General features: G+C 46.0%; 1 protein-coding gene across 1 annotated transcript in view; it reads right to left on the bottom strand.

Moving 5' to 3' along the window:
* Window positions 1-478: 478 nt before the first annotated feature.
* Window positions 479-16538, bottom strand: part of LOC119383936 (uncharacterized) — a 39156-nt gene continuing 23096 nt past the window's right edge. The window contains exons 6-8 of the mRNA XM_037652211.2: window positions 10572-10716; window positions 10148-10417; window positions 479-883 (exon numbers count right to left, since the gene is read on the bottom strand). Coding sequence (XP_037508139.2) covers window positions 765-883; window positions 10148-10417; window positions 10572-10716 — 534 coding nt within the window. The 3' untranslated portion in view covers window positions 479-764. The remainder of the gene's footprint in view (window positions 884-10147; window positions 10418-10571; window positions 10717-16538) is intronic.

Raw genomic sequence — 16538 nt, 5'->3', positions numbered from 1 at the left:
CGGATGGCAATGCTTAACTCACTTAAACCTTACTAAACCATGCTTTACTTTGCCTATCTTTGCATAACTTTGCACTCCATCGCTGGGGCTTTCCCTCACCTCCGCTACCCTTTGGTCTTTACGACGTTAAGTTAGTTAAAGCCATGCCATACTTTTATCTTTCGTAAACTTTAATTTATTTCAATAGATGTTATATGCACACTACAGTTAAAAACAACAAATAATGTTCCTTAAATATGCTTCGCTTGGTTTATTTTTCTGTTGTATTCAATTCGATATACCATGTTAGCTAGTGCGGAAGAAAGCTGCGCATCTTAGGTAATGGTAACCACTGATCCGGTATGGAGGTCCTCCCAAGATATGTTTTGGGAATACATGAATCACTACACGTTTTGTTCGGACATGCGATATCACTAACTTTATTGGAATGCTCGATCCTCACCGATACGTAGGAGGGGAAGACAAATTCATCACGAAGAGTAGTAACATTCCATGTTATCATGCTACCAGACCTTTTTCTTGTCTTCTCCTTTCTTCCGTTTCCACGTTTCTTCGTTGCTCTAAACAGTGTGGAGTAAGTGAAACTCGTACGCAGCTATGAGTTGCATGCGTAAGGGAAAGCTTTGTAAATTGGAGTGTACAATTGGAGTGTACATTTGTACACTCCTGAATGAAGTTCAGAGGTAGCTAACGAATTATTGCCATTTTCCCACAAAAAAGTCATAACACTAGACGTTTTATCACCGTCAAATAAAGGAACATGTCTAGACTTTCAGAAGAGAGCGTGCCAGGGCTGTTCTGTTGACTTTCGCCGTCTCGGTCTTCGGGAATGAGTCCACGAAGTAAACTCCACCATACAAGTGCTTGTGAACGGCAAGGTTGGCTGCGAGATCGAGTAAAGTTTATTGTCGAAGGTGTCGTATGACATGCATTCCACATGTAAGAACAGTCTCAAAACTGCAAGATGGCGCAAAGGCCCACACACGATTATCAATACCACGGATGGATGATTGCATCTGCCTCGAAAATGCAGAGACGCCACTGCACGACGGACATGGTTTTTATCTGCAACACTGGCGGTTGTCAATTTTATTGCTATAGCAATTATATGGACACTCTCGGCCGATATTTACCGTAGGCGTCCTGGCCTGGATATGTATATGTAGGTATATTTAGAAGCCACAAATATAATTCGGAAGAGAAAAAAGCGCCAGGCCTGCGCTGAAACCGCAGCACAGTCACAGCGAAAGCTGGAAGAGCGGCGTTTCCAGACACCGTTACGCTCTCTTGGGGCTACAATACAAGTACACTAGAAAGGTACCCACTACGCCATAAATCACAATTTTTGTGAAGTTGGGAAGCACCTACTAAGCCATTATTCGTCATTCTGCGGAGAAACGAGGCACCAGCTACACGTCTGTAAGGCATTATGTGCACTTTGTTGACGCGACGACTGATGACGATGAAGAATTATGGCTCATCCCTTTGTAATGGGTTGGAAGCTTTAAACGGCCCACCAGGTATGTAATTTCCATTGGGTGACGCCCGGTCGCCATTTCCCTCTCCCGTCATGCTGTATAACATATGTTGACGTGGGAGAGAGACGGGGGGGGGGCGAAGAACTTTACTGAGACCCCGAGGAAATGGATCATGCGCTTATGGGCTTCCTTGGCAACCAATACAAGTGCACTTGCGAGGAACCCACTACGCTATAAATCATTGTAATTTTACTGAGACCCCGAGGAAATGGATCATGCGCTTATGGGTTTCCTAGGCAACCAATACAAGTGCACTTGCGAGGAATCCACTACGCTATAAATCATTGTAATTTTTGAGAAGTAGGGCAGCAGGCACTGTGCCATTTTTCGTCATTCTACGGAGAGCCGTGGTACCTGCTAAACGCATGTAAGGCATTATGTGCACTTTGTTGATGCTGTGCCTGGTGACGACGAAGAATTATGGCAGATCCCTTTGTAATGGGTTGGAAGCATTCAACAACCTACTCGTTGCGCAATTCGCATTGTGTGACGCCTGTTTACAGAATTCGCGTTGTGCGACGCTTGGTGCTTATTTTACTCTTCTACCACGCTATATTGCATATGCTAATGTGGTTCTTTCCCGACATGAAGCCTGTATAGGACCTTTTTGCAAAACAGTTTCAAGCACCGTCATGGCTCAGAGGTTGAATACTGGGCTCCCACGCAGACGGCCCAGGTTCGAACCTCGTTCCATCCTGGAATTTTTTTCTTATTTCGTTTTTTTTCTTATTTCGATCGATACTGGTTACGGACACCGGCGGCGGCGGTGGCGGACAACTACGGCGCCAAAAACGGCCGGTGAAATGATCTCATAACAGCTTTCGCTGTAAAAAAAACACCAGGCCTGCGGGGAAAGCGTATCACAGTCACAGCGAAAGCTGGAAGAGCGGTATTTCTAGAGACTGTTGTAATTTCTCTTGCGGCTACTAATACAAATACACTAGCAAGGTACCCACTACGCCATAAATCACAATTTTTTTGAAGTTGGGAAGCACCTACAACGCCATTATTCGTTATTCTGCGCAGAATCGAGGTACCAGCTACACATCTGTAAGGAATTCGTGCACTTTGGTGACGCGACGACTGATGACGATGAAGAATTGTGGCTCAGCCCTTTGTATAGGGTGGGAATGTTTAAACGGCTCACCAGTTACGTAATTCGCACTGTGTGATGCCCGGTCGCTATTTCATTCTCCCACTATGCTATATAAAATACGTTGACGTGAGAAAGAGAGAGAGAGAGAGGGGGTAAGAACTTTATTGACACCCTGAGGAAATGGATCATGGGCTTATGGGCTTCCTTGGCAACCGATACAAGTGCGCTTGCGAGGAAACCACTACGCTATAAATCATCATAATTTCTGTGAAGTAGGGAAGCAGCCACTGTGCCAATTTTCTTAATTCTACGGGGAGCCATTGTACCCGCTAAAAACATGTAAGGCATTTTGCGCACTTTGTTCATGCTGTGACTGATGACGATGAAGAATAATGGCAGAGCCCTTTGTAATGGGTTGGAAGCATTCAACAACCAACTCGTTGCGCAATTCGCATTGTGTGAGGCCTGGTTACAGAATTCACGTCGTGTGACGCCTGCTTGTTATTTCACTCCTCTATGACGCTATATTACATGTAATAGTATGGTTTCTTCCCGACATAAAGCCTGTATAGAGTCGTTTTGCAAAGCAGTTTCAAGCACAGGCATGGCTCTGATGTAGAACTGTGGGCTCCCACGCAGAGGGCTCAGGTTCGAACCCTGTTCTATCCTGGAAATGTTTTCTTATTTCGTTTCTTTTTCTTATTGTGCGATAGTGGTTACGGGCACCAGCGGCGGCGGCGGCGGACAACTACGGCGCCAAAAACGGCCCTTGAAATGGTCTCATAACAGCTTTCGCTGTAAAACCCGTTTGCTTGTCCGTTATTCACTGCGGACATCGCTGTACTTTTTGGTCATTTTCATAAAATACTTAGTCTCTGACTTAGTTATATTCTGGCTATGCTTGAGCCATTGTAGAAATAAGATGATTAGCAGGGTCTCTCTCCGTAGAGAAGGACATCTCTAATGCCATGTTTGCAAACAGCGCGAGGTCACATTATTCGCACCCTTCATATCACGTCAATACAACATTCCCACGTCGTTTCAGCTAACTTTTCTTGATAGCTGCGTTAGTGTAGCGCGTGTGGTTCGTTTTATTTATCGTGTCACGGCGCACCTATACGTAGATAGTCAATTAATTTGATGCTGACATTTTAAAGCTTTTGTTCATTTCTTGAATTGAACGCCACAGTAAAATATTACAGCGAAAGCTGTTATGAGATCATTTCAACGTCCGTTTTTGGCGCCGTAGTTGTCCGCCGCCGCCGTCGGTGTCCGTAACCACTATCGCGCGAAATAAGAAAAAGGAAACTAAATAATAAAAAAATTCCAGGATAGAACAAGGTTCGAACCTGGGACCTCTGCGTGGTAGTCCAGTGTTCTACTTCAGAGCCATGCGTGTGCTTGAAACTGCTTTGCAAAAAGACGCTATACAAGCTTCATGTCGGAAAGGAACCATAATACTACACGTAACAGAACGTGCTAGAGGAGTGAAATACAGTAAAACCTCGGTGATACGAATCTCGCGGGGTTGCCAAAAAATTTCGTATCACCCAAAATTCGTATCACCAAAAAAACATTCAAAGCTAGTATGCGACAAAAGAAAGTTCGCATACCTTTTGATTTAGTGTTTCTCAGGGCCGCACCGACTTTATGAACAGCTATAAATGATTGCCAGTAAAGTTTTTAGACGTCAACGATTATACTTGTACTCGTAAATATACGGTGCGTGCGCGCATGTGTAGTTAATGAACCACATGTGTTGTGACCCGTGACCGCTGGTAGATCCTTCCTAATCTTACTACGCTTTTCTGCATAATACCAGAGTACAGCGGCGAAAGTGACTTTAGGAAGCGCTTTGCATGCGATAGATGAAGACAAAAAAATTTATAATCGCTGTCCTCTGTTGCTGTTACTTTCTTATCGTGGTGGTGTTGGGGGTGCTTTTCGGGAGATTTGCGGCCGTGCCCGCACTCGGGAGGTTTGCTCAAAATTCGGGAGTCTCGCGTGCAAATCGGGGAGTTGGCATGTGTGCGCGTACGTTACGAGGCTCCTTCGCCGAGACCGTCCGCTTCGTCTCGGGGTCTTCGTCAACCTTTCATGGGACTTCATGATGGACCCGCAGCCCAAGTTTCAGTCTTGTTCACAGAACGTCTGTTTGCGAGTACATGGCTGGCATCGACGTGGCAGGCACGTGATTACACAGTGCAAAGACGCTGCTGCCTCGAGCACAGCAGCACGTGTCAACGCGTTGAAAAAAAAGAAAGAATTGCAACGTCAACGCCATCCGTAATCTAAACGCGAAGGCGCATAAAGGCCTCCAAGATTCGCGCGCACAATCTCGGAGGCAACGACGCCCCATTGACAGTCGCGCAGCGCGCATGCCCGCACCCGCCACGACTGCCGCGTCTTCCACGACAGCGCGGGCAGCACCTGTTCGTATACTGTGCGTTTGCGTACGTTCGTATCAAACGTCGCGGGGTGAAAATCGGTTCGCAAAAACCGTACTCCAATACACTGCAGGCTAATGGGCCTTGGCCGGGACCCCAGCAAATTCGTATCACCCAGAAATTCGTACGACTCGTGATCGTATCACCGAGGTTTTACTGTAACAAGCAGGCGTCGCACGACGTGAATTCTGTGACCAGGCCTCAAGAATGCGTATTGCGCAACGAGTTGGTTGTTGAATGCTTCCAACCCATTGCAAAGGGCTCTGTCATAATTCTTCATCGTCATCCGTCACAGCATCAACAAAGTGTGCATAATGCCTTACATGTTTTTAGCGGGTACAACGGCTCCCCGTAGAGTTAAGAAACTTGGCATAGTGGCTGCTTCGCTACTTGACAGGAATTATGATGATTTATAGCGTAGTGGTTTCCTCGCAAGTGCACTTGTATCGGTTGCCAAGGAAGCCCATAAGTCTATGATCCATATCCTCAGGGTCTCCATAAAGTTCTTACCCCCCTCTCTCTCTTTCTGACGTCAACGTATGTTATATACAATGGTTGGAGAGTGAAATAGCGACCGGGCATCACACAATGCGAATTACGTAACTGGTGAACCGTTTAAAGCTTCCAAACCATCACAAGGGGCTTAGCCATAATTTTTCATCGTCATCAGTCGTCGCGTCACCAAAGTGCACGTATGCCTTACAGATGTGTAGCTGGTACCTCGATACTGGGCAGAGTGACGAATAATGGCGTTGTAGGCGCTTCCCAACTTCACAAAAATTGGGATTTATGGCGTAGTGGGTACCTTGCTAGTGTATTTGTATTAGTAGCCCCAAGAGAAATTACAACGGACTCTAGAAATGCCGCTCTTCCAGCTTTCGCTGTGACTGTGCTCCGCTTTCCGCGCAGGCCTGGCGTTTTTTCGCCCTGCATTGTATCTTGGATTCCCAGAACTTTTTGGTCATTATTGGACTACCGGAATTTTCTTGTAAATCCATCGAGAAGCCTGTAAACAAATCACAAAAGTAGAATTTTTAATATGTGCGTGTGCAAGTGCCCAACAATTTTTCATAACAAAAAGCTTACTGGTAACAACAGCTCTAGAGCGAGTATTATTGTCTTCACAACGTAATCTCTCTCAAAGATTAACAAAGTGCAGAAACGAAGGCCTACACCCAGGTGCGTGATACATGCAGGTAAATAAAAAAAATGAAGTCCAGCGCCTATGTAGCGCTAATTCCGCTGTAATCCATCGCTTATTGTGCGGTTAATGTAGCCTTAATGTATTTCTCGTGTAGTTCTGGTGTAGTTACAAATCCCGCGTTAAATCATGCGCAATGTAGTGCTTGTGTAGGCCCTGGTGTAGTTGTAAATCCTGCGGCTAATGCACCTCCACTGCCGTGAAACGTGAGGAAATACGTAGCGTGGGCAACCCGGCCACGGAGGAAGAAAAGAACTGAGGAGACTGCCTGCGCAGCCCGCTCGCTGCAAGAAATGTGGGGAGGAAATGACGTCTTAGCGGCCATATCAACTGGGCAGAATGGCGGCGTTGCTTTGGTTACGTGGCGCGCCGTGGCCGTGTTTTCCAGCGGTACAATTATAGCGGCGGCGGCATGTGAGCTTTCGGAGGTCTCGTGCCGAACCGTGGCGGACAGTATTAATTAGTGCCGCGTTGTTAGCTCCGCAGTGTTCTCTCGGCAGCTATTGTACCCAGCAACGTTTATAAAATCTCTTGGTAGCCACGGGGTCTGAAGGGCGCGTGGAACGAGCACGTGTCCACGTAAAGTACACCGGATGAATCAGGTGAAGGATTTGTAGTACTCAGCGAAATCGCGCAAGAACAGCATCACAGAACGGAACCAGTGTCACAGAATCGGCGCGATGAACGCTTGCAGTTCAGTGATGGTTGTGCAGTGTTCCTCCTTGTAACAGCAAAAGAAACGTTTGTGCCCTGTCATACAAAATTATCACATAATATGTATAGTTTCGTGTTCTATGTACTTACTGTAACAACTTGCTTGTGTGCAATAACAGAGCTTTTTTGAATACGATGCTTGCTCCTAATAGTGTACCCTCAGCGTTATAGCGTAAACATTGAGGTGCATTTCGCACACCTGCACTGTGCACAAAGTTCACGCCGTTGTGTTTTTACGTGGGTCAAAGGCACGGTGACCGGGCGTCACGTGAGAGACACCCAATTCAATCGTAGGAACCGGCGCACGGCCGATCATATGTTCTGTACAGTGCGTGAATAAACGCTGTATAAGCATTTGCACTACATGCCGTAGCCAGTGTGTCTAATACACGGCGTTCTGTTGTTCTTGTCTCTTTGTCAGCGCGCTGTTGCTCGCCACATTTATTTCCCCTGTGCGTGGCCGCCCAAAACTTGTTCAGTAAGTTGAAATGATTCCTCAAGCCACGGCCAAAATACATGTTTGTACTCGTAAACTGCCAATGGTTTAGACATGGGTCTATATGTCGGAAGGTACGCACGTACGCCAGGTGCGAGTGCTGGCGGTTATTTCTTTATTGCCGTGACATTGCGTGGATTTTTTCGAGTCGCCGCGTCTAAGTCGCAGTCTGGTTGAAAGCCCTAACAGATAAAAACAAAGCAGCAGCGCAAAACTAAAGCGTTTAAAAAGGTCTATGCAAAAGGCTATGCACAGGGTCCCGGTACGGTTTTCTGAAATTGGGACCCTCTTCTGTATATCCATGACGATGTAACCATACTATGCAAAATAAAGATTTTATTTGATTGAGTGAAAAAAAAAATTGCAGGCTCTTGGTTGTCTGAACAGTAATCTGGCTGCCCCGATAAAAATCTGTACTTTCCCATAAAATAAAAAAACGCAAGGTCTTGAAGTATAATTTAATGAACTGCTTTCAGCGTAAGAGCAGAATATACTCGGACGAAATGATTTTGCCAACGGTATCGCGGTGTCCGAGCGTGTTAGGTTCCATTCCGCTGGTTTCGGATCGCCACGGCGGGCGCGTCGCGCAGCCCACGTAGTTTCCGAGAGGGAGAGAGAGCCGTGCCTTCTACTTCACTATTGACATGTACACAAGAGAGGATAATCTGCCCGGCTTCACCGAGAGTCACGTCAATGACGTCAGACTGATATTAGGTTTTGCGCAGCTGCCAGGGTCGCCATACCTTAGTGTGGTGATATCTTCATGTCACGTCGTGTTATATGACGTCGTCATGACGTCATGATGACATGGCAAATTTTGGCATTCTGTGACATCATGAAGCGGTAATTTCTGATCACATTACTTTGTGCGTCGTTCGTGTTGACGCCTGCGGTCAGGTATCTAAGGCTTTCGCTTTCAAGAGCCCCTCACCAGGCCGCATAGCAAATTTTAGTTAGACGCTGGAAGTTGTTGTGTGCCAAATGAAGAGCATTATGCCGCAAGAATTTTTCAAGTAGGTTCATCACGAGCTGAGGAAAAAAAACGAGCAGTTGTTCCGCTTGCGAATACAACCGATGAGCGAAACTCCTTCGAAATAGGACGCAAACGACTATGCGCCTGATCTCGCTGCCCTCTGCCGACGATATGGTGCTGCCACCTGGCAGTGGCCATGGGTTCTGCACAAGCTCATGTTTCCCGACGCCACTGCCAGATCGCGTCCATATCCCACGCACCGCCTCCTCTATTCTCGTTCTTCTTTGCAAACTATCATGCTATACAATACCACACGAGACCCAAAAATTGCTGACAAGTCGTGGAGGTACGAACACATGGCATGCCAGCAGTTATAATGCGGTAAAATGAAATCTGTTCAAACAAACCTCCATTGCATTTATCATGTCGGAACGGAAATGATATGAGAACAGCATCACGGGTGGCAGCGCATGATACCAGGACTCATGTAGTACGGCCGGCATAAGACTATCGTCTTTCGACAACATGCACAGCGAAGCACGCAGATACGCAGCCAATTAGCCAATGTAGCGGCCGTGGGTGTTGTGTTGGCGTTCTCTGTGGTGTACTGTCCGTTTCTGCAGCATGTGCATGAAAGCTGCGACGTTTGCACGGGCACGGAACGGAAATGATATGAGAACAGCATCACGGGTGGCAGCGCATGATACCAGGACTCATGTAGTACGGCCGGCATAAGACTATCGTCTTTCGACAACATGCACAGCGAAGCACGCAGATACGCAGCCAATTAGCCAATGTAGCGGCCGTGGGTGTTGTGTTGGCGTTCTCTGTGGTGTACTGTCCGTTTCTGCAGCATGTGCATGAAAGCTGCGACGTTTGCACGGGCACGAGACTAACGGTATAAAGAGCCAGTGCCGCATGTACATTCATGTAAACGCAGGAGGATAAAAGCAGAATGAGCGCTGGAACGGGGCATAAAATTACACAGTTTCGTTGTCAGGGCTGGCGTCTGCTCGACGAGCAAACCGCGAGAACACGAACGCATGCGAAACGGAGGCAGATTAGTCCCGCATCTCGCTGCGATACGATGTAAAGTAAAAAAAGGGGAAAAAGAAACACACGAACACATTCCATTTGTGTGTCATAATTTCACTCAAATTTGATTCATCTATTCAAGCAACAAATTACACAAGCTACACATCTCGCATAAAATAATTATCGCAGTGACACGTGCTACTGACGGCGACGTCAGAGCACAGATGTGTACGTCGAAGAGCGACGTCAAAGGACGGACAACAACGTAGGACCCTTCCTTGTTGTACGTTATCCCCTCCTTGGGGCGCTCGCCCGCCAGACGAAGGGCAAGCGGCCTTCAGCTTGGAATCTGACCTAGTTCTCCGGTGCATAGAGTTCCAAATTTTGGCAGAAGTGATCATGAACACCCAGTGTAAGATGCTCAGGCCTGGTGAGGGGCTCTTTAAATATTGGATGTACCTCTGCGTATGTTTTGGCTCCTCACAACCCTCCAATGTAGACACATTACTGTGAAGGCGTGTAGGGTGTTGTCTTGGCGTTTTATGCACCGTGTCCAATTATACATTTGAACATTACACAATGCGTACCTTTGTAATGTGATCTAAAGCAAGCAATTTACGTTTCAGTATTCTGCACGAGTAACTCACTGGAAATAGTGGCCTTTATCTTCTCGGCGAGAGTCAGCACGTCCTGCTCTCTGCCTTTTTCCGTAAGGACGATGGCAGCCGCAGGTGCCTCGCCGAAGTCCGAGTGCGGAACGCCAACCACAGAAACCTCCTCAATCTCGTCCGCGTAGTGGCGAAGTAGCAGTTCTTCCAACTCTGCGGGGACGACTTGGTTATCCATGCACTTGATCATCTGTTTTAGCCGCTCGACTATGTACAATCGACCGCTCTCGTCGTAGTAGCCTGCGTCACCTGCATCAAAATTATAATAAAAGTGCACATTAGCACTCGCTCAGATAATGTGGCCTATATTCTGCTACGCAAAGAGAATACCTGTGCATTCGTATTTTCAGAGCGTGCAAGAATGCAATGAAAACTGCAGCCGTGTTGCTAACCAAATCCGTACCTGACTTACACCAGCCCTCTTCGTCGAAAAGATCGGCCGTTTCCTTTGGTCGCTTGTAATAGCCCCTCACCATAGACAATGTGCGGAAGCAGATCTCTCCTGTCTCGTGGGGGCCATGTTTTTGACGAGTGTACACGTCCACTACCTGTGAATAGAGAGAGAGAGAGAGAGGTTTATTTATAGAAAGGCAGAGAGGTCGGCCTGAGCGATATTATGCTCTAGCCTGCTACTCTACACCGGGGGTGGGGAAAGGGGAGAAAAAAGAATGATAGATGACGATGGTAAGTAAGAGAGGTGAGTATGTACAGTCCCGTCTAGGTGGTGCAGTGCTATAGCCGCGCATACCTGTGAATAGAAAACTTACTTTATTGCTCAGGTTATGTCAAAGGAAAATGATCGTGCTGGTTTATGCAAGGGCATGTAGAAGGAATGGCATGTTTTTCATCAATATGAAAGAAATGCCATGGATCAAGAAACACACTCATTCAACTTCGTTAAACGTGCAAGTTCGCAAAGAGTACGATAGTGCCAGACAACATGAAATTAGTTTGTGTCGTGGTAAGGTGCACCAAGCAGCAACAGTAGAAGAAAGCTTCAGAACATCATCCAGAATAATTCCGTTGCAACACATAAGCCGGATACTCTCTTTCTGTGTCGGCTGTCCTCAAATGGAACACCCTGTCTAGAGTGTGTGGCGATATCATTGACTCTGTATGTACCTAATACAGTGTATTGAAATTTCGTCATGATAATTGCCCATACGAAAAAAAGGGATATTAAAAAAACAAACGCGACACATAACGCGATGTAAGAACTACTTCATATCTCTCGCACTCTGCTCGCGAATTCAAAACAGTTAGCTTTTGTCGTGCGTTGTGCGTTCACGATAATTTATGCCGGCAGTTACAGCACGATTATGGAAGAAAGTGCTCAACCAAATGTGCCTTTTTCTAGCTCTACATGAGGAGGGTTAAATGCTCCAACAGCGGTACGCTTACTCTAGAGAAGCGATAAGGAACACGGAACGAATTTACGTACAACACACTAATGGTGAAACGTGCGCATAATCAGTCCTACATAAAGAATATAACTAGACAAAAAATAAAAAATAACAAACACGCGAGGACGCACACAGTACGGAAGATGTCAGGTAAATGGTGGATGAGAATTAAGTTGAACATATTTTTTCTATCAGACACTGAGAAATAAAAACGGATTTCGAAAGCAAGGTGTCGCATCTGAATTTTCGCGCAATCACGCGTAGTGGTTGCCCAGGTGATAAAAATTAAATGTATTTCTTGCTAAAATTATAAGAAACCTTTAAAACCTGACAGAATATTTACTATATGTATATGCATAGTTACGCACTGAGGACCCAATGATGCTTCCATGCACACTCCGGAAGCGCAATATCATGTGCAGTGCAAACACGCTCAATCGAAATGATGTAATGTATATGTGACGAATCAAACAGTGAAGCAAGAATGTTGATGACGATAGTGTGACGTTCATTGACATGCCTTCCAATTCCTCTAGGAAAGCGGTGTAGTGATTGAAGACACGCAAGAAACTTACAATTAATTGCTTAGATTAGGAGATAAAGCTTCGAATCCACGTTTTGTTCATATTTGGGTAATGTGTTTTCGCCGAAACCTCGTGGGTCCGTCCACATGTTCTCCATAGCAAGTAATTTGCAAGTAAAAGCGCAACCGGGTGTCTTAATTCACTAAAGGTCTGGTCTCGATCGAAAAATTCGTGCTCAGTAAGCCACCATTCGAGCGTATCCATCGCCTACGCTGCTCTCCCCACTTCGGTCGACCTTGCTCTTCCAAAGCTGACGCGACGATGTACTTACGCGTAACGAGGCACTGAGTGTGCAAGACGTTGTCCATCGGCGCTGTTATTGCCGATGGGCAACGCCTTTTCTTTGGTTATTTTAGGTACTAGGGTCTGAGAAACTGAATCTGCCTCTCGGACGACTGAGCGCCAGACTACAGGTGTGTCGGCAAAAAAAATGCTCACTCAGACTCACTCAAGAAGCATACTTTGCTTTTAGGGCTCACCCTGAGTCAGACTCACCAAAATTTACCTTAACTAGACTCACTCGGACTCAGATTCACTAAAGTTTTTCTCGACCGGATTCTCTCGGACTAAAACATACAAACATATTACTCAGCCAGACTCACTCGGACTCGGAACCATGGTTCGATCTGATTCTAAGTGAGTCGACTAGTAGGTGAGGTTGCCGAGCTATGGTGACGTTTGCCTCTTTTATTTACCAGTTTGACAGCATGGGTCTGAATGTTGTGGTCAATCACTGCATTTCAAGGCAAAAACCTCATATTACGTGAAAAGTGACCGGGCGGCGTCAAGACGAACATTAGGCAATATACCATTCGTGCTAAAGGTGTTTTATAAGTGAAGCTCGTGTCCTAGCGGGCCCCTTTGAGATTGTATAAATGCAACGTTAAAACCTTCAAGATGAGGAGGTGCTGGAGGTGCTTGTTTATAGGTACACATGATACGACATGTGAGCCGTGCAGTGTGCTCTACACGCCTGTTTATACGTACACGCGACATGTGAGCCGCGTCACGCGGCTTCAGTGGTGTCAATCGCTCCGTGATTGGATACGTAATGCGCGGAGCCCATACGAAAAGTGTTTTCATAGCAAAGGGGCTTCATCTGTCACCGGAGAGCACGGCTTGTGGTATTGGTTCTTTGGCCACGTTCAGTGTGCCAACACGGCAACCCATCACGAGAGGAAGCGTGGACGAGGATGTCAAAGGGTGAGATGGTGCAGCGAAATACAGATATCATGGAGCATATAATGGAACCAGATCGCACAGGACCGGATGGGTTGGAGATCACAGCCTTCGTGCTGCAGTGGTTCTAAGACAGGATTATGATGATGCTGATGATGACAGATAGATGCCCTAACATAGCTAAGTGTGAGAAAGGTCATTTCAATCACCTATTTGTTTTATTGAACAAAGTTGTGATGATGTTTAAAGGACATCGCATGGAATCCAATGCAAGTACTATGTTGTGCAAGTTTTTTAGCTTGGGACCCGTGACCTCGCTTCGAAAAAGTCAATAAAGAACCACACCGTCTACATGCAAGATGTATACGCACCCACCAAATGAACACCGTGCGCTCTAGGAATTATAAGGTAAAAATGACTGCGAAATTCAAACGCCGAAAACGAACTTACAACACTAATGTCACTGTTTAACGAATTATTGAGATACGAAAGAAGTGACCAGATCGAATAACAAGTGACGCTCCTCTCATGGAGCTTGTTTACAGCTGGTGAGTAGCTGACATACATCTGGTGAGTAGCAACAATGTCAGACGGTTGGCAGCGATACTAACTCGCGTTGAAAAGTCGCGACGCGATGGCAAATGAAGGAAACACTTTATTCAGGAGGCTTTTGCACAGCTCGTGCTCCGAATGCTGTGTTTCCGAGATCAAATCCTGAAAGATGACTGCGGTCCCGGCTGAACAGCGCTCACGAGCTCGGGCCGTAAGCTGTTCCTCTCCTCGCCTGTGCACGGGCACGGGATGCCTTCCAAAAAAAACTCGCCAGGACTGTACTGAGAGTGCTCAGCAGGCCCCTGGGTCGTTGCCCCTCTTGGGTGCAGTCTGGTGGTTCGGGTCCTGAGATCCGCGACCGTACTTTCAACCCTCAAACGTGACCGGTCTTTTATGTTCTTTTACAGCAAAGTTCTATATTGCTAGATTTCCGTGTACCCAGGTGGCACGCATAGTCTAGCGAATGTCAATTTTAGGGATACATGGGATCAGGCCCGTTGCCAGGAAATTTTTTCGAAGGGAGCGGGGGAGGGGGCACTTGCTGATAGCCTTGACTATCTGAGAAAAACCCATATTTTCATGAATTATTTGCGATAAAACAGCATGTGTCATCAAAATTTCGGGGGGGGGCTGGCTACGGGCTTGCATGGAATAAAGTGGATTCTAAACCAATTTCAACGCTTTGACGTCACAGAAAAGCCGTCTTCTATCTGTTTTTTGTTACGCCTAGAAAATGCTCTTTTTAAAACTATTTTGTCTGCAACGTCTTGCAGAGAGATGTTTCAAGATGTTTGTTGGAATCTAAACTAATTTGGACGTTTTAAAAACGTTTTTTCTGTGACGTCGAGAAGACGCACTTTATAAGATGTTTTCTCGCCGAGCAGAGGATTGCGCGCCATTTCGTCCATGCATGCATGGGCATGCATGAACTGCCGCGAATTGAAATGTGAGCGCAAGCCTGCAGACGCCATTTCTCAATGCGATAAAGAAAGTAACACGCAAAAGGATAAAGTCGTGTGGTATCGACATTGCATCAGCCATCATGAAGACTCACGTAATTTACTGTAATTACTCACAGCGATAACCGTCTAACTTCCTCACGAAGGTTTTAGCCCTGACCGTATCCATCCGCGCGGCTCTCGCTTCTGCAATGTCAGTTACCTCGCGGATTTTGAATGGGCGGTGGCGCTCGCTGCTCATGCCCTCTTTTGCTATATTTAGTGCTTGTGTCGTGATTCAAAGAGGCTATAAACGCAGCTGTGGAGAAAATATACTTCCCTGCGTGTTAAACCTGGGGACCGAATGCAAGCATGTCTCTGTGGAGCGACTGTCACGCTGAATGGCGGTTAGGCCTAGTCCCGTAAGATTCCCTGCGGAAAAATGCACTCATCAGCTTCTGCGCGGGATACTCTCGCAATTTCCTTTCCTCGATGGACAAACGTGGTTACTTTGATGTGCGATTAGTTTTCTTTCGAATTGCGGATTCTGTAAACCACGGGCTTCTGTCATTTTTGAAGGTAAGTTCATTTTTTTGCATTTGCGCTCAGTATATAAGAACTATGACAAATAGAAAAGCGAGTTCCATTGCATCACGGGTTGCATGTGCGACATGTTTCAGCAGTTCGTGACTGCGGAATTTATTCAGCATACATGACAGAGCTGTCGAAACATAAATGAAGGTCATGGTTTCTGTGCATCTTCGAACGAACATGAGCGGAAAGTGTAATTATATTTGTTACCTAATTTCAGTAAAATAACCATGTTTTTCTCGGCCCCTTGATGAGGTAGTTTCAAGATATACATTATCTTAACGTACGTGTGCGGCGTAATAGGCAGTTTTAGAATAGTGTACGCAAAGATAGCGTTCGTTGGGAGCGTATGCTATTTTCAGCACTTAACGTGAGTACGCAAGAGGATGGCCTACGACGCATGCGCAGTAGCCAGATTTACAATAGGATATGCAAAGCTAGCGTTTGTTGTGTGTGTAGCGTATAATGCATGCGCAGTGGTGACGAACGCCAACGCAAAGTTTTCGCACCCAATTCTAAAACTGCATAGTTGCAAGTTATGGCATGGGTCATCTGTTTTGTTGTGTCTGAAGTTTGCGGATGAGCGAATATTCTCAGCGACAGCCTACTGGTTCATGGTTTCTTCCACTTACTATCTCCATGTAACGAGAGTCTCAAAGAGTAAAAGAGGCGTTTCCCGGGGAAGAGTTCGGCATTTTTTCTCAGTGCTGCCTTGACTATCTCGATGTGCTTTCGGACTTATGATTTATGTTCCCATTCTCCGTTAACCTCCTCCTTTCTCTGTAAATCCGGCCGCTCTTAGCAGAACTGAAAGGTTCTCTTGCGCGTCTCTTGTGCATGCCTGGTTAAATATACCAGGCTCGCTCTCTGTCACCGTACGGCGTTATCGAGTTTTCAACTTTTCACAACGTCCTATTTTATGTATTATAGTATATAATGAAATGATATTTTCTCCCATTTATTACAGGTGGTGCTCGCCCTAGATGTTTAGAAACAAAGGCTACCCCAACTAAATTATGACTATCTTCTTTTTGTTAGGGTGACTGCAGGATTTAGTCTGTAAAATGATTGATGCCAAGAGATTTGCATTTTTATATTTTCCTTGGGAATTTAAAAAAAAAAA

Source organism: Rhipicephalus sanguineus, chromosome 2, assembly GCF_013339695.2.
Source record: "Rhipicephalus sanguineus isolate Rsan-2018 chromosome 2, BIME_Rsan_1.4, whole genome shotgun sequence".
Taxonomy (NCBI): domain Eukaryota; kingdom Metazoa; phylum Arthropoda; class Arachnida; order Ixodida; family Ixodidae; genus Rhipicephalus; species Rhipicephalus sanguineus.
The sequence above is the reverse complement of the archived record's forward strand: the minus strand, read 5'-3'. Positions and strand labels throughout refer to the sequence as shown.